The 18,479-nt window shown below is 39.7% G+C and overlaps 1 protein-coding gene across 3 annotated transcripts in view; it reads right to left on the bottom strand.

Moving 5' to 3' along the window:
• GALNT5 (polypeptide N-acetylgalactosaminyltransferase 5) overlaps window positions 1-18,479 on the bottom strand; it is a 53,897-nt gene that overhangs the window by 23,790 nt on the left and 11,628 nt on the right. For all 3 annotated transcript variants that reach the window (XM_024243819.3, XM_002812495.6, XM_063712818.1), the window contains 2 exons: window positions 3,115-3,281; window positions 1,428-1,547 (listed from right to left, as the gene is read on the bottom strand). In XM_024243819.3, the coding sequence (XP_024099587.2) occupies window positions 1,428-1,547; window positions 3,115-3,281 (287 nt within the window). The remainder of the gene's footprint in view (window positions 1-1,427; window positions 1,548-3,114; window positions 3,282-18,479) is intronic.

The raw sequence follows: 18,479 nt of genomic DNA, 5'->3' as shown, positions 1-18,479 counted from the left end.
CTTGAAGAAGCTCCTAGTGGTCAAATTTGGGACAATTTGAACACCAACAAGAATAATGGTGATATAATACACATTTAATTTCTGAGCCATAAATCCATATCGATGAGGGGATGAGAGGGAGGGGAGAGGGAGATTGAGGGGAAAGGGAGGAAGAGTTAGAAAGCAGGAGAGGGAGAGATAGAGATTTTCCCCTTACACATGAATGCCAGCTAAATAAAAAAGAATGAATTATAGAAAAGCGAATTTTCAGTCCTCAGTGTAATAATTGATTTAAGCAAGGATCATCAATGGATACAAAAAACCACCGGGTAAAACATTGTAAGAAAAACAGAATATTCTCATGGATCAATGTATCATTCCACAAATTACTTCTTAATTCCAAAGTAAAGATTTAGCTGTCAACATCTTAACTAACCTCTCAAAGTTAGTATCAACAATACTGGTGATATTATGTTATATTATATGCCTCTTGATGAGATGTATACCATTTCTATCACCTATGTAGTAGCATTCTATATAATATTTTCACTCCAGAAACATTTATCCTGCAGGTAACAAGAGGAAATCGAAAATTTCAGAACATGGTCAGTGGTACCAAACAAATGGCATGAACTTACAATACATACACACACACACACACACACGCACACACACACTAGTATTTAAACAAAGTGTGAGGAGTTGACTATTCAGACTAAGAAGACCAAAGTATCAAATGCAGAGTATGAAACTTAATTAGTTCCTGAATTTAAAAAAACATTTTGGGGCCTATAATCCCAGCACTTTGGGAGGCCAAGGCGGGTGGATCACGAGGTCAGGTATCGAGACCATCCTGGCTAACACGGCGAAACCCTGTCTCTATTAAAAATACAAAAAATTAGCTGGGCGTGGTGGAGGGTGCCTGTAATCCCAGCTACTTGGGAGGCTGAGGCAGGAGAATGGCATGAACCCGGGAGGGCGGAGGTTGTGGTGAGCTGAGATGGCACCACTGCACTCCAGCCTCGCCGACAGAGTGAGATTCCATCTCAAAAAAAAAAACAAAAAAAAAAAACCCAAAACGAAAAACATTTTGGGAACAATGAGAAAACTTGAAAAGAGCATATAGTAGGTATTATATTTAGTTATGAAAGCTGTGCTTATTTAAGAGAATGCTTCTGTTCTTCAGAGATGCCTACTGAAGTACTTAGGGGTGCAGTATGATGATGTCTGTAACTTCTTTTTCAAAGATTCAGGAAAAAAGTATATACAATAGGTGTCTATGTGTGTTTATGATAAAGCACATATTATAAAAACTGTTTAAAATTGATGGAACTAAGTGATGCATATATAGGCATCATTGTGCTGGTCTTTCACATTTGCTGTATGTTTGAGAAACATTTTAAATTAAAATAAAAATGTAACAAACAAAAAAATGAGTAACTTCTTACCTGTTGCATTCTGTGCTCCTGCCAGCCTGGCCCTTATTAAGCCATGTCTCTCTTTGAGGCGAAGAATCCGAACTTTTGGAAACTGGGACATGTATTTATCCAAGTTATCTTTTAGATAGTCTACATCAGAGTAAAGATAAACCAGGAAATACTTGAATTAAGTAAGTCCGGATAGTATCAGAAGTGCTCCCCAAAGTCAAATGCCAAAAACTATGACATTACCATCATCACTGAATTTTATTCCTCGGGTCATAATTTTATTTTCTGATGTCATTTTCTTGGAAGGATTCTCTCTGGTTTCAACATTCAAAGCTGTCTGATTTTTCAAACCCCACATCTTTGTTTTCAGTGTTGCAAGGTGATACAGTGGAGGGCACACCTTTCTGAGTATTTGTCAAGATGGGGGCAGATTTGCCTTAAAATAAATGTAGCTCAGGCTTATGCACAATTCTGCCTCTACTCTCAGCCCCACCTCTTGCAAAAGCCCCTTCCATAACCCAAGGAAGAGGCTAAACAATGTGTGCAAATAAGACCCTTTCGTTCTCTACTCTGACATCCCCTTCCATTACACCTTTTCTCTCTTATTAGATGGCTATGGAGGGATCCAGCTAAAGGAACAGTTTTCCGGGGGCTTTATGAGCTATGTTTATGTGACTTACAGTCACTTCTGTGTGTAATCAAGCTATTGACAGCTATCCTAGGTTGGAATGGCTTCCACAAAACTTTCTAAGGAAGTTTTTCTTAGACAGGACCCTGAAAACTGAATAAGCTTCAGGTCCCACAGAATCTGGACCTGCCCTTCATGAAGGGACTCCTATCTACTTACTAATTGGGTACTATTTCTGTTTATGCTTCCAAGGCCACATTTTATGTTTTTCAGCCAGTTTTTCTCTGTCATCCCACAGCTTCTTGAGCTCAGTGTGATTATGGTAGAAACTCTGAAGCTAAAGAAACTTCCCATGTTGCTGTGGTCACAGCTCAAGGCTAAGCTGTTCTATTAGCATTGCCAAGTCTTTGCTATTTTCTAGACTTTTCTGAAAAATGGGTTCCATTTTGGGAATTTGTAATGTGGCTGTCAGACCACCTACATACACCGGTTATTTGACAACCCAAAGAGTGAGATTCTTCACTGTAATAAGCAAAAACGAACATAAAGGCTATGATGGATTCTGCTTTTGAACTTTGTTGGAATCACCTCATCTCTCTTGTCCTATTGGCAATTTGTCTTCTTAACACTTAGCTGAACACATCATATGCCTTGCTCTCAAGTAAGAAGCCATAAGATCTCAATTTCTTTGCCTTCCATAGAGTCTAACTGTAACTCTAGTTATTACCAGTAGGCAAGGCCTCCCTTTAATTGTGATTCCATTAAAAGGGATTTGTGCAATTGTAGAGGACATCTAAACTCCAATACTTCAAAGTGCCCATCTCCAAGGAGCCATAGTTAGATCATTCCAACATGGTAGGAGAGTTACAACTGAGACAACTAACTGAACAGAGCTCCAGATGACTTTTAACGTCCATAGATGCTTAGACTTATGTCTCTGAGGCTCCACGTAAAGCAAAGCATTTGTACAATGTTTATGCTTCATCAAATTATCCTATAATTTTGACATGCAAACTGCTACCAAACTTTGCTTCCGCCAAACTTTGACATTTCAAGAGATAGCCTGAGTGGTTTTCTTACCTTTGGTGCTGAAGTCATCTACCAGCAGAATCTCCTTGATGAGGTGTGGAGGAGAGCGATTGAGGACACTGTGAACAGATCTCAGGAGAGTGGACCACACTTCATCCACAAAGCACATGATGACACTGGTGGTTGGGAGGTTATTGTGAACTAGCTGCTCTGCACATCTGGGCCAGAATATAAGTAGAGCACAAGAGATGTGCTAAGGAGATCCACAAGAAAGTTTTAAAAGTCACAGAGTGTGATGGTGTGCATACACACACACACTCAATCTGTCATCGATCTGTCTGGTCTATCTATCATCTATTTATATATACCAATGATGATTTTATTATTTATCATGTGCCTTTTTTGGGGGAGGGGTACATGCAAAATAAAAAAGCAGAAGAATTACCCGTAACAGTGATTGTTATAAAAGGACTAGAGATGCAAGACATGAGAATGTCCCATGCAGACATCACACTGCAGTGGAAAGGACATGGGTTTACAGGTAGTTAGACTCTGTTTCAAATCTCATGGCCAATATTTCTCAGGTCTTTAACCATTAATGCCTTCTTTAACTTCTCTGTGCCTCAGTTTCCTCATCTGCAGAATGAGGTAATAAATGGTTCTTATTCAATAGAGTTTTGTAGCCTAGTGATAATGTACATACAAAGCCTAGCAGGGTTCCTGGCACAGGAATTTATGAAATGGTAGTTATTGCTATCATTACTAGATTATATGCTAGAAGATAGCATTCTGACTTATTTAATGTTCCGAAGTGGTTTATGATTGCCTTTCCAACTGGCTATCTGCCAAGTGCCATGGGATTTATTCTTTTCTCCCATTCTGCTTGTGTATGTACTTATGGCATAATATATATGTGCCAAATAATTAAACTCTTTTTAGCTTCCATATCCGGGGCTCCCTTGCTGATACTCTGCTACAGAATAGCCACAGTTGAAAAACCATTTTGCTGGCATAGGAATGCAATCCAGGCTACAGTGGGAGTTAGTATTCAGGTAGGTTGCAACTGGCCTGGGTTTTTTCCCATGCCCTGTGGAATACACTGCCTCACTGCTGGCATTCTTTCACCCCCTGCCTGTGCCACTCTTCATAGGCAGTGTCCAGTGGAACCTCACAAAATGTATTTGCCATCTTACTAACACAGCTACCGTCAGTAATGTGATCATTAATGATGATGATCATAAATATTATAAGCATTCTATATTATTTCAATGTCGACCTCAAATTACCAGCATCTCTTTCCCTTTTTATTGGTGAATAATCAAAATCATGGAAAGACTAGTCCATGATTCTATTGTTAGTAAATGGCAGAGCTGGGACTCGAACACTGATCCAGTCTGGCTCCAAAAGTAACCATTGAAGAAGCCTTAGACCACAAGAATAGAAGCAGCTGGCAGTAGATGCGACATTTTGTGAGAGCTGGCACTTCTGCCAAATAACATGGTTACACTTTACTTATTCCATAAATAAAAAATAGGTAAGAGCAAAAACCATAGTAAAGCAAATCACATTTGCATGACACTCAAGTGTTGCCAAAGTGCTATTCTGTACATAATTGAATTCAGTCTTCATAACAACTGCTTGAGATATATATTATTATACACTTCTTCAAATCCTGGGAAGTTAAATGACTTACCCACATCATCCACCTAGATAGGATATATAAGGAAATGTGAACAAATAATATTTTCACTCCACTGCTGGTTTTTCTGTAGGAGAATGGGCTTTGGAAATAGATATGTGCTCAAATATCAGTTTTTCTAATTACTGATTTGGAACAGCTTTACTACTTCTTTGAACCTCAATTTGCCAGCTACAAAGCTGAAATTAAACATGTACCTGTAAGATTACTTATAAATATTATGTAAAACCCATCTAATATATATCTGACACATAGGGGGTACTTAAGAAATGGTAGACAAATCCAGCTATGCTTCATAATTTCAATGGTTTCCTAAATGGTTGTTTATCATAATAATTGACAAAGCCTTAGAAAAACATAAATATCCAATCCTCAGCCCCAAAAAATCAATTTACAAGGTTTGCAGAGGGCCCAAGAATCCATGTCTTAAAATACAAACAAATAAAACAAAACACAAAGAAACCAACCAACCAACAAACAAAAGAATGACTCAGAAATCATTGATTGGTGAGTTTAAGAACTTGAGCTCAAGATAAAGTTAATTTATTCTTATTATTTGAGGCTAATATTAAAAAAAAAAATGACGGCTGATAGGAGCATGTCCTAAATGTTGAAGTGACAGAGAATTAAAATAACACATTTTGATTCAGTATCTTCATGTAGTGATCAGGTATCTAATGCTAACTTAAAATATCAGACTGTCTCAACTAATATTAGTCTACACAAAGGATCCATGCATTAGCACTTCTGAATAATATGAGAAGATATTCCTCTCTTCACTTAAGAGCTTTATCAGTTTACTTTGGCTGCCATAACAAATTACTGAAAATTCTGCTTAACAGTTCCTTCCTGAATGTATCTATTTTCTCTCACATTTTTACTCTGAACGGAAAGAAGATAGCAGTATGCACCCTCAACATTTTGCTTGGTACTCTCCTCAGCTAAATATCCGAGTTCATCATTGGCAGGTTCTGCTAATTTTCGCATGACTATAGGACACAATTAAGCCAAGCTCACTGCCACTATGTAACACGGATCATTTTTCCTCCATTTCTCAATCATGTGGTCTATATTTCCTTCTAAGCCTGCACCAGAAGTACTTACAATGCTCATATTTTTGCCAACATTCTGCTCAAGATGGCATACATATTTTCAAAGATGATTGATAGAAGCTTTCTTTCTTTTTTTTTTTTCTGAAATAGAGTCTTTCTCTGTCACCCAGGCGGGAGTACCATGGCACAATTTGATAGGAGCTTTCTCTACTGTGCCACTCACTTCCTTCTGAGCCCTCACCAACAGCATCCTTGATATCCATATTGCTACCAACAGTGACTTCAGGGCATTCTAGGCTTTTTCTGTGATGCTTCACAGAATTCTTCCAGCCTCTACCTATTAGCGAATTCCTTGGTGTATTAGGCCATTTTTGTGTTGCTATAAAGAAATCCACCTGGCTGGGTGCCTGTAATCCCAGCACTCTGGGAGGCCAAGGTGGGCAGATCACTTGAGGTCAGGAGTTCAAGACCAGCCTGGCCAACATGGTGAAATCCAGTCTCTACTAAAAATACAAAAATTAGCTTGGCATGGTTGCAGGTGCCTGTAATCCCAGCTACTTGAGAGGCTGAGGCAGGGAGAATCGCTTGAACCCTTGAGGTGGAGGTTGTAGTGTGCAGTGAGCTGAGATCGCACCACTGCACTCCAGCCTGGGTGACAGAGTGAGACTCCATCTAAAAAAAAAAAAAAAGAAAGAAAGAAATACCTGAGACTAGCTAATTTGTAAGGAAAAGAGGTTTAATTGGCTCACGGTTCTGCAGGCTGTACAGGAAGCATGGCTCTGGCATCTGCTCAGCTCCTGGTGAGGCCTCAGGGAACTTTTACCCATGGCAGAAGACAAAGTGGGAGCAGGCATGTCACATGACAGAGCAAGCAAGAGACAGTAAGGTGAGGTCTCTGACATTTTTAAGCAACCAAATCTTATGTGAACTGAGGGAGAACACACATATCACCAATGGGATGGCACTAAGTCATCCATTACAGATCTGCCTCCATGATCCAGTACCTCCCACCAAGTCTCACCTCCAACATTGGAGGTCACATTTCAACATGAGATTTGAAGGGGACAAACATCCAAACCATATCACTTGGCTATTTCTTGGATGATACTTCTGTATTTTTGGGTATTTGTTATAGCAGCACCTCACTCCTTGATACCAAAATTTATATTAGTTTCTTCTGACTGCCATGACAAATTACCACAAACTTGGTAACATATTCTGTCACATTTCTGGGGTCCAGAATTCTAAAACCAAGATGTCAATAGGACCTCAGTCCCTCGACATGTTGTAGGGGACATTCTGTTCCTTGCCTCTTTCAGCTTCTGCTGGCAATCCTTGACTTGTTGAATCACTCAAATCTGTCTCTCTGTCTTCACATCACTTTCTCCTCTGTGTCTCTCTGGATGAAACCTCTGCCTGGCTCTCTTTTATAAGGATACATGTGATTTAGGGCATTTGGGGCCTATCTGGGTAATTCAGGGTAAATGTCTCCTCTCAAGATCCTTCATCACATCTCTTGCTTCAGAAGGTAATATTCACTCTTTTTCCAGGTGAGGTAATAATCACAGGTTCTGAGAATTAGGAAGTAAATATATTTTTGGAGAACCATGTCTTTTAGCCTGACACAAGGGCTTAATGAGTTAAGGCAAGAAATAGGCTGGGTGAGGTAGCTCATGCCTGTAATCCCAGTGCTTTGGGAGGCCAAGGTGGGTGGATCACCTGAGGTCGGGAGTTCGAGACCAGCCTGACCAACATGGAGAAACTCCATCTCTACTAAAAAATACAAAAAACTGAGGTCTGTTCCAAGATGGCCAAATAGGAACAGCTCCGATCTGCAGCTCCCAGTGTGATTGACACAGAAGATGGGTTATTTCTGCATTTCCAACCGAGGTACCTGGTTCCTCTCATTGGGAGTGGTTGGACAGTGAGTGCAGCCCACAGAGGGTGAGCCAAAGCAGGGTGGGGCATCACCTCACCTGCGAAGTGCAAGGGGTCTGGGGATTTCCCGTTTTTAGCCAAGGGAAACTGTGACAGATTGTACCTGAAAAAATGGGACACTTCTGCCCAAATACTGTGCTTTTCCCACAGTCTCAGCAACTGGCAGACCCAGAGATTCTCTCCTGTGCCTGGCTTGGCAGGTCCCACACCCATGGAACCTTGCTCACTGCTAGTGCAGCAGTCTGAGATCAAACTGGGAGGTGGCAGCCTGGCTCGGGGAGGGACGTCCACCATTGCTGAGGCTTGAGTAGGTAAACAAAGCAGCCGGGAAGCTCAAACTGGGTGGAGCCCACCGCAGCTCAGCAAGGCCTACTGCCTCTATAGACTCCACCTCTGTGAGTAGGGCATAGCTGAACAAAAGGCAGCAGACAACTTCTGCAGATTTAAATGTCCCTGTCTGACCACTCTGAAAAGAGCAGTGGTTCTCCCAGCATGGCGTTTGAGCTCTGAGAATGGACAGACTGCCTCCTCAAGTGGGTCCCTGACCCCGATGTAGCCTAATTGGGAGACACCTCCTGGTAGGGGCTGACAGACACGTCATATAGGCGGGTGCCCCACTGGGACGAAGCTTCAGGCAGAGGAAGGATCAGGCAGCATTATTTGCTGTTCTGCAGCCTCCACTGGTGATACCCATGTAAACAGGGTCTGGAGTGGACCTCCAGCAAACTCCAACAGATCTGCCGCTGAGGGTCCTGACTGTTAGAAGGAAAACTAACAAACAGAAAGGAATAGCATCAACATCAACAAAAAGGACATCTACATCAAAACCCCATCTGTAGGTCACCAACATCAAAGACCAAAGGTAGATAAAACCACAAAGATGGTGAGAAACCAAGGCAGAAAAGCTGAAAATCCTAAAAACTAGAGCGCCTCTTCTCCTCCAAAGGATTGCAGCTCCTAGCCAGCAATGGAACAAAGCTGGATGGAGAATGACTTTGACAAATTGATAGAAGTAGGATTCAGAAGGTCGATAATAACAAACTTCTCTGAGCTAAAGGAGCATGTTTAAACCCATCACAAGGAAGCTAAAAACCTTGAAAAAAGACTAGACGAATGGCTAACTAGAATAAGCAGTGTAGACAAGACCTGAAATGACCTGATGGAGCTGAAAACCATGGCAAGAGAACTTCGTGATGCATGCACAAGCTTCAATAGCCGATTTAATCAAGTGGAAGAAAGGGTATCAGTGATTGAAGATCAAATTAATGAAATGGAGTGAGAAGACAAGTTTAGAGAAAAAAAAGGAAAAAGAAATGAACAAAGCCTCCAAGAAATATGGGACTATGTGAAAAGACCAAATCTATGTTTGATTAGTGTACCTGAAAGTGATGGGGAGAATGGAACCAAGTTGGAAAACACTCTGCAGGATATTATCCAGGAGAACATCCCCAACTAGAAAGGCAGGCCAACATTCAAATTCAGGAAATACAGAGAACACCACAAAGATACTCCATGAGAAGAGCAACTCCAAGACACATAATTGTCAGATTCACCAAAGTTGACATGAAGGAAAAAATGTTAAGGACAGCCAGAGAGAAAGGTTGGCTTACCCACAAAGGGAAGCCCATCAGACTAACAGTGGATCTCTCAGCAGAAACTCTACAAGCCAGAAGAGAGTGAGGTCCAATATTCAACATTCTTAAGGAAAAGAATTTTCAACCCAGAATTTCATATCCAGCCAAACTAAGCTTTGTGAGTGAAGGAAAAATAAAATTCTTTACAGACAAGCAAATGCTGAAAGATTTTGTCACCACCAGGCCTGCCTTACAAGAGCTCCTAAAGGAAGCACTAAACATGGAAAGAAACAACCGGTACCAGTCACTGCAAAAACAGACCAAATTGTAAAGACCATCGATGCTATGAAGAAACTGCATCAATTAATGGGCAAAATAACCAGCTAACATCATAATGAAAGGATCAAATTCAAACATAACAATATTAATCTTAAATGTAAATGGGCTGAATGCTCCAATTAAAAGACACAGACTGGCAAATTGGATAAAGAGTCAAGACCCATCAGTGTGCTGTATTCAGGAGACCCATCTCATGTGCAGAGACACACATAGGCTCAAAATAAAGGGATGGAGGAGGATCTACCAGGCAAATGGAAAGCAAATAAAAAGCATGGGTTGCAATCTTAGTCTCTGGTAAAACAGACTTTAAACCAACAAAGATCGAAAGAGACAAAGAAGGCCATTACATAATGGTAAAGGGATCAGTTGAACAAGAAGAGCTAACTATCCTAAATATATATGCACCCAATACAGCAGCACCCAGATTCATAAAGCAAGTCCTTAGAGATCTACAAAGAGACTTAGACTCCCACACAATAATAATGGGAGACTTTAACACCCCGCTGTCAATATTAGACAGATCAATGAGACAGAAGGTTAACAGGGATATCCAGGACTTGAACTCAGCTCTGCATCAAGCAGACCTAATAGACATCTACAGAACTCTCCACCCCAAATCAACAGAATATACATTCTTCTTAGCACCACATCGTACTTATTCTAAAATTGATCACATAATTGGAAGTAAAGCATTCCTCAGCAAATGTAAAATAACAGAAATCACAACAAACTGTCTCTCACAACACAGTGCAATCAAATTAGAACTCAGGATTAAGAAATTTACTCAAAACTGCACAACTACATGGAGACTGAACAACCTGCTCCTGAATGACCACTGAGTACATAACGAAATTAAAGCAAAAATAAAGATGTTTTTTGAAACCAATGAGAACAAAGACACAACATACCAGAATCTCTGGGACACATTTAAAGCAGTGTGTAGAGGGAAATTTATAGCACTAAATGCCCACAAGAGAAAGCAGGAAAGATCTAAAATTGACACCTTAATATCACAATTAAAAGAACTAGAGAAGCAGGAGCAAACACATTCAAAAGCTAGCAGAAGGCAAGAAATAACTAAGATCAGAGCAGAACTGAAGGTGATAGAGACGTAAAAAACCCTTCAAAAAAATCAATGAATCCAGGAGCTGGTTTTTTGAAAAGATCAACAAAATTGATAGACCACCAGCAAGACTAATACAGAAGAAAAGAGAGAAGAATCAAATAGACGCAATAAAAAATGATAAAGGGGATATCACCACTGATCCCACAGAAATACAAACTGCCATCAAAGAATACTGTAAACACCTCTATGCAAATAAACTAGGAAATCTAGAAGAAATGGATAAACTCCTGGACACATATACCTCCCAAGACTAAACCAGGAAGAAGTTAAATCCCTGAATAGACCAATAACAGGCTCTGAAATTGAGGCAATAATTAATAACCTACCAATCAAAAAAAGTCCAGGACCAGATGGATTCACAGCCGAACTCTACCAGAGGTACAAAGAGGAGCTGGTACCATTCCTTCTGAAACGATTCCAATCAATACAAAAAGCAGGAATCCTACGTAACTCATTTTATGAGGCCAGCATCATCCTGATACCAAAACCTGGCAGAGACACAACAACAAAAAAAGAATTTTAGACCAATATCCCTGATGAACATCAATGCGAAAATCCTCAATAAAATACTGGCAAATTGAATCCAGAGGCACATCAAAAAGCTTATCCACCATGATCAAGTTGGTTTCATCCCTGGGATGCAAGGCTAGTTCAACACACACAAATCAATAAATGTGATCCATCACATAAACAGAGCCAAGGACAAAAACCACATGGTTATCTGAATAAATGCAGAAAAGGCCTTTGACAAAATTCAACAGCTCTTCATGCTAAAAACTCTCAATAAACTAGGCTTTGATGGAACATATCTCAAAATAATAAGAGCTATTTATGACAAACCCACAGCTAATATCATACTGAATGGGCAAAAACTGGAATCATTCCCTTTGAAAACTGGCACAAGACAAGGATACCCTCTCTCACCACTCCTACTCAACGTAGTGTTGGAATGGCCAGGGCAATCTGGCAAGAGAAAGAAATAAAGGGTATTCAATTAGGAAAAGAAGAAGTCAAATTGTCCCGGTTTGCAGATGACATGATTGTATGTTTAAAAAACTCCATTGTTTCAGCCCAAAATCTCCTTAAGCTGACCAGCAAATTCAGCAAAGTCTCAGGATACAAAATCAATGTGCAAAAATCACAAGCATTCCTATACACAAATAACAGACAAACAGAAAGCCAAATCATGAGTGAACTCCTATTCACAATTGCCACAATGAGAATAAAATACCTAAGAATCCAACTTACAAGGGATGTGGAGGACCTCTTCAAGGAGAAATACAAACCACTGCTCGATGAAATGAAAGAGGACACAAACAAATCGAAGAACATTCCATTCTCATGGATAGGAAGAATCAATATAGTGAAAATGGCCATACTGCCCAAAGTAATTTATAGATTCAATGCCATCCCCATCAAGCTACCAATGACTTTATTCACAGAATTGGAAAAAACTCCTTTAAAGTTCATATGGAACCAAAAAAAGAGCCTGTGTTGCCAAGACAATCCTAAGCAAAAAGAACAAAGCTGGAGGCATCACGCTACCTGACATCAAACTATACTATAAGGCTGCAGTAAGCAAAACAGCATGGTACTGGTACCAAAACAGATATATGGACGAATGGAACAGAACAGAGGCCTCAGAAATAACACCACACATCTACAACCATCTGATCTTTGACAAACCTGACAAAAACAAGAAATGGAGAAAGGATTCCCTATTTAATAAATGGTGCTGGGAAAACTGGCTAGCCATATGTAGAAAGCTGAAACTTGATCCCTTCCTTACACTTTATACAAAAATTAATTCAAGATGGATTAAAGACTTAAATGTTAGACCTAAAACCATAAAAACCCTAGAAGTAAATCTAGGCAATACCATTCAGGACATAGGCATGGGCAAGGACTTCATGTCTAAAACACCAAAAGCAATGGCAACAAAAGCCAAAACAGACAAATGGGATCTAATTAAACTAAAGAGCTTCTGCACAGCAAAAGAAACTACCATCAGAGTGAACAGGCAACCTACAGAATGGGAGAAAATTTTTGCAATCTACCCATCTGACAAAGTGCTAATATCCAGAATCTACAAAGAATTCAAACAAATGTACAAGAAAAAAAACAAAACAACCCCATCAAAAAGTGGGTTTAATATCAAAGGATATCAACAGACACTTCTCAAAAGAAGATATTTATGCAGTCAACAGACACATGAAAAAATATTCATCATCACTGGTCATCAGAGAAATGCAAATCAAAACCACAAGAGATACCATCTCACACCAGTTAGAATGGTGATCATTAAAAAGTCAGGAAACAACAGATGCTGGAGAGGATGTGGAGAAATAGGAAGGCTTTTACACTGTTGGTGGGACTGTAAACTAGTTCAACCATTGTGGAAGACAGTGCGGCGATTCCTTAGGGATCTAGAACTAGAAATACCATTTGACCCAGCGATCCCATTACTGGGTATATACCCAAAGGATTATAAATCCTGCTACTATAAAGACACATGCACACATATGTTTATTGCGGCACTATTAATGATTGTAAAGACTTGGAACCAACGTAAATGTCCATCAATGATAGAATGGATTAAGAAAACATGGCACATATACACCATGGAATACTATGCAGCCATAGAAAAGGATGAGTTCATGTCCTTTGTAGGGACATGGATGAAGCTGAAAACCATCATTCTCAGCAAACTATCACAAGGACAGAAAACCAAACACCACATGTTTTCACTTATAGGTGGGAATTGAACAATGAGAACACTTGGACACAAGGCGGGGAACATCACACACTGGGGCCTTTTAGGGGGTGGGGGGCTGGAGGAGGGATAGCATTAGGAGAAATACCTAATGTAAATGACGAGTTGATGGGTGCAGCAAACCAATATGGCACATGTATACCTATGTATCAAACCTGCACATTGGGCACATGTACCCTAGAACTTAAAGTATAATAAAAAAAAAAAAACACAAAAAATTACCCTGGCATGGTGGCGGGTACTTGTAATCCCAGCTACCTGGGAGGCTGAGGCAGGAGAATCGCTTGAACCCGGGAGGTGGAGGTTGCGGTGAGCTGAGATTGTGCCATTGCACTCCAGCCTGGGCAACAAGAGCAAAATTCTGTCTCAAAAAAAAAAAAAAAAAAAAAGCAAGAAATATGTTGTTTTCAAATAAAAAATTTAAAATTGCTTCTCTATCTCTCAACAAAATGTAGGTTTATTTTGAATTTACAGAATTGTTAGTCATGCTGGGTTTTTTTTCCTAAATTTGAAGCTTCTTTTAAGTTTGAGGAATTTGCACACTGAAGTCCACGAAAGTGTTAATTGGTGATACCAAATTATGAACTATCATATTGAAACTCTATTTTAGAAAAGAAAGATAATTAGAAAAAAAGAAGAAAGAATATAAATTGAGGGATTTCCAAGAAGTACTAAAAAATTGGTTTATTTGGTTGCATAATTACCAACAATTCCAACAATTAAAGGACAATTTTGGAACTGGACAAACTTTAAACTCTGAAATGTTTTTCATAAGGCAAAAAAGGAAACATCTCCAAAATAAGATTCTAATTCTCAGAATCTCTTGTGATGACCATTAAAGACCAGAGTGATGAGACTAAAGTTGCCCAACGAGAGAATTGGTGGGGCTAGAGCACAATGAACTACAAAGTAAAAGGTAAATGAACAATGAGACACCATCTCATACCAGTTAGAATGGCAGTTATTAAAAAGTCAAAAAACAACAGATGCTGTAAAGGCTGTGGAGAAAAGAGAATGCTTATACACTTCCATACTGTTGGTAGGAATGTAGTTCCTACCAATTAGTTTAGCCACTGTAGAAGGTAGTTTGGAGGTATCTCAAAGAACTTAACACAGAACTACCATTTGAGCAAGCAATCCAATTACTAGGTATATATCCAAATGAAAATAAATCATTCTACCAAAACAATTCAGCACTATTCACAATAGCAAAGACATGTAATCAACTTAGGTGCCCCTCAATGGTGGATTGGATAAAGAAAATGTGATACATATATACCATGGAATCCTATGAAGCCATAAAAAAGAATAAAATCATTTCCTTAGCAGCAACATGAATGCAGCTGGAGGACATTATCCTTAGCAAATTAACACAGGACCAGAAAACCAAATATCACATGTTCTCACTTATAAGTGGGAGCTAAGCATTGGGTACTCATAGATATAAAGATGGCAATGATAGACACTGGGGACTACTAGAGAGGGTAAGGAAGGAGGGGTAACAGTTGAAAAACTAACTGTTGGGTACTATTCTCAGTACCTGGGTGACAGAATCATTTGTATCCTAAACCTCAGCAGCACGCAATATACCCTGTAACAAACCTGCACATGTACTTCCTGAATCTAAAATGTTGAAATTATTTAAAAAAGGAGTAAAAGGTAAATAAAGGAAAGGGTAGTATTTTGCGGACAATTTTGGGAGAAAACCTAGAAAAGAAAGAAATAGGAGGGTAGATAGGTGGGATACCAGGAAAATTTGTCATCTCTGTTCTCCCTTCCTCTCTTGAGTAGAAACGGACAGAATCATATTTATGAGCATCAGAGTAGGTACAGATAGAGCTGAGAGTTGAAAAAAAATCAGTAATTGATAGGATTATCAGTGAAGCAAGGTCTCTTTATGTTAACCCACCTTACAGTGGCAATTGATGCAATTAACAAGTCTAGTTTCCTTTGGCCACTCTCCATTTTTAAATTTTTTTTCCCATGAGACACTACACCCTCCTAGTTTTCACCCATCACTCACTGGCTTTTCACCTTCAGTTTCCTTCTCAGCTTTCCTTTCCTCTTAAGAAACACAAGATTCTCAGAGCTGGGTCTGGGGCTTCTATGTATGATATGATTGTATGAGCCCATCACGCTCACAGTTTTAAGTGTGATAATATCTTCCTAGTTTATATCCAGGTCAGATTTCCCATCTGAATTGCAGACTTAACTTATATCCAAACAATTTCTGAACATCTCCTCTGAATGTTTCACAGGCATCTCACTCATAATGTGTCTGAAACAGAAACCTTGACTTCACCCCACTCAACCCAACCAGCGCCTCTGCATTTCCCTCATAATGGCATCGCCACCCACCTTGCTGCAGAAATATGGATTCTCATCTAGACGTCACCCTCTTCGTGACCATAAATACAATCAATCCATCAACTTCTATTCTGTGTATTGCCAACAGATATCTCAACTATAACATCTTTATACCTCCACAGTTGCCTCCCCTAGGTCTTGAGCATCCACTCTCTTTCTCCAGGATTATTGCTGGAGTCTCCTAACGGGACACTACTTTCACAGTTTGTCAGATCAACACCACTCTTCTGTTTAAAATCCTCAGTCAATTTCTATGGGACAAAGTGAAAAGGAAAAAAATCCAAATTCTTTAGTGTATAGGACCCCTGCTCAACTTTTCAACTGCCTGTCATTCCACTCTCCCCTCACACACTCCACCTTGGCCGTCTTTCAGTTCCTTGAAGAACGCTCCAGCTTTTGTTATTTGCTTAACTTCTAGCATTTTTGCTACCCTTCCCATGTCTTCGTGGCTGGCTGCTTCTGTTCATTTAGTTCCTATCTTAAATATTCCCTTCATAGAGATGCCGTCTCTGACTACCCTTTCAATTTTTTTTTTTTTTTTGAGACAGAGTCTGGGCTGGAGTGCAGTGGCATGATCACTGCTCACTGCAGGCTCCGCCTCCCGGGTTTACGCCATTCTCCTACTTCACCCTCCTGGGTAGCTGGGACTGCAGGCACCTGCCACCACGCCTGGCTAATTTTTGTGTATTTTTAGTAGAGACGGGGTTTCACCATATTAGCCAGGATGGTCTCGATCTCCTGACCTTATGATCCACCCGCCTTGGCCTCCCAAAATGCTGGGATTACAGGCGTGAGCCACTGCACCCGGCCTACCCTCTCAAAATTTAGCTATTCTTTTATTATTCCCTATTATTGTGTTTCTGTCACAGCATTCATTTATCAATCTTATTTCCTTATCTTCTGCATCCAAAATTTTCTGAGGGCAGGACGAATCTGCCTTGCTTACTACAGTACCACAAGCTTCCAGCACAGTTACACAATAAATATTTGATAAATATGTATTGAATGCATGAATGGATGGATGGAGATGAGATGGAGCTTAAATTTAAAGCTTAAATAGTGGAAGAAATATTTCCCTTTGAGATAGAAAGTACAAAAAGGTGGTAATGTATACAAATATATTTATGCACATGGGATGAGAAGTTGAAAATATTCATAGCTCATACTGGAGGAAGGGTTATCTGTTAATGTAATAGGCTAGGGGCTTGAGGAGAATGGAGAATATTTTGGACAGATACCATGGGCAATGGGAGAGAATGCTAGCCAGCTAGCTAGGATTTCAGAGGGACAGTGAGCACTTTCCTGAAACTGGAGATGCCAAAATTTTACGAAATTTCAATATATGATTTGCTCCACCAGTGCCTGCCAGCCTGCGTGTAAGAAGAGATAAAGCAAATTGCTGGATTAATATGAGTCTAAGGGACATCAGAGCACATGAGGTAGAAAGAGAATGGGTAGTGAGGTTTGAGGGGACTGGTGTAAGGTGGTTGAATGTTCTGGCATGGGCTCTGGGTCAGGGAAAGAGGAAGTAAAGCTAAGAGGAGTTTAATAGCCTGAGTGAAAGGGAGGGTACAGAAGAAAACAGCTACGGCCTATGACTTCCTCATCTCTAATTTTATAATATAAATTAATGAGAAATTCACATTTCACAGTTACATTTTTTTAATGGTATTTGGTGCAGAAAAAAAATCAAATCAGTTCTAAAAAGAAAGGATCAATTACACAAATTCTGCATAAACAAACAAGCCCAGCTGTGAAGTCCTGAGAGTTGCTTTATGGTTAAAATTTGGTTGGTCTTAGAAACATCCAGTAACAAAAGGAATTGTATCAGGAGGAGTTAACTAAGCAGGCTCGTGCAAATGACTCTTCCTATATTTTAAATTAGTAGTTTTTGTCTTTTTAGAAGCAAGTTCTAAAAAGTGCTAGACAGTCTGAAATTGGAGGTAAGAAAAACTCTCAGAAATTTGAGAGATTTGGGGAAGGCACCTCTAATCACCAAATATCTAATCCTCCATTCCCCCAATTGTGTCATGGTGCCTTAATTTCGCCATTAGTACCCTACATGGGTAGATCATGAGAGATTCCACTAGATGCTAATATCCCAGCAAATAAGTAGTACCTCTGCCAATTGTTGACAAATATATATCTTAGATGTGTTTAAAGAATTACAATGAAGAAATTCTGTGGAAGATTATATGGTACAGATTGTATTAGTGCCTGGTAAAAGCAATATTACAGGATGGGAAAGAGGGACCCAGAAAGAGATGCCTGAGATTTCCAATACAAAGTTTCAGGGTGTGCCTTGATTTGGGATGACTGACATGTCAAGGCACTCTGACATTTACAGAGGCCTGTTCTCCTGCATTACTAAACAGATTAAACATGTTTCTGGGTATCTAGAAAAATTAGTGTGCTTGTTTTGTTCAAAGGAACAGTGGGAAAACCCCGCAAAGCTTTCAGCATTTTAAACTCTTACTCTAGTCTTTCATACTGGAAGAAAGGTTACTTACTAATGTAATAGGGTAGGGGCTTGAGGAGAATGGAGAAT

Source organism: Pongo abelii, chromosome 11 (assembly GCF_028885655.2).
Source record: "Pongo abelii isolate AG06213 chromosome 11, NHGRI_mPonAbe1-v2.0_pri, whole genome shotgun sequence".
NCBI lineage: Eukaryota > Metazoa > Chordata > Mammalia > Primates > Hominidae > Pongo > Pongo abelii.
Note: the sequence above shows the minus strand (reverse complement) of the source record. Positions and strands in the feature narration are given on the sequence as shown.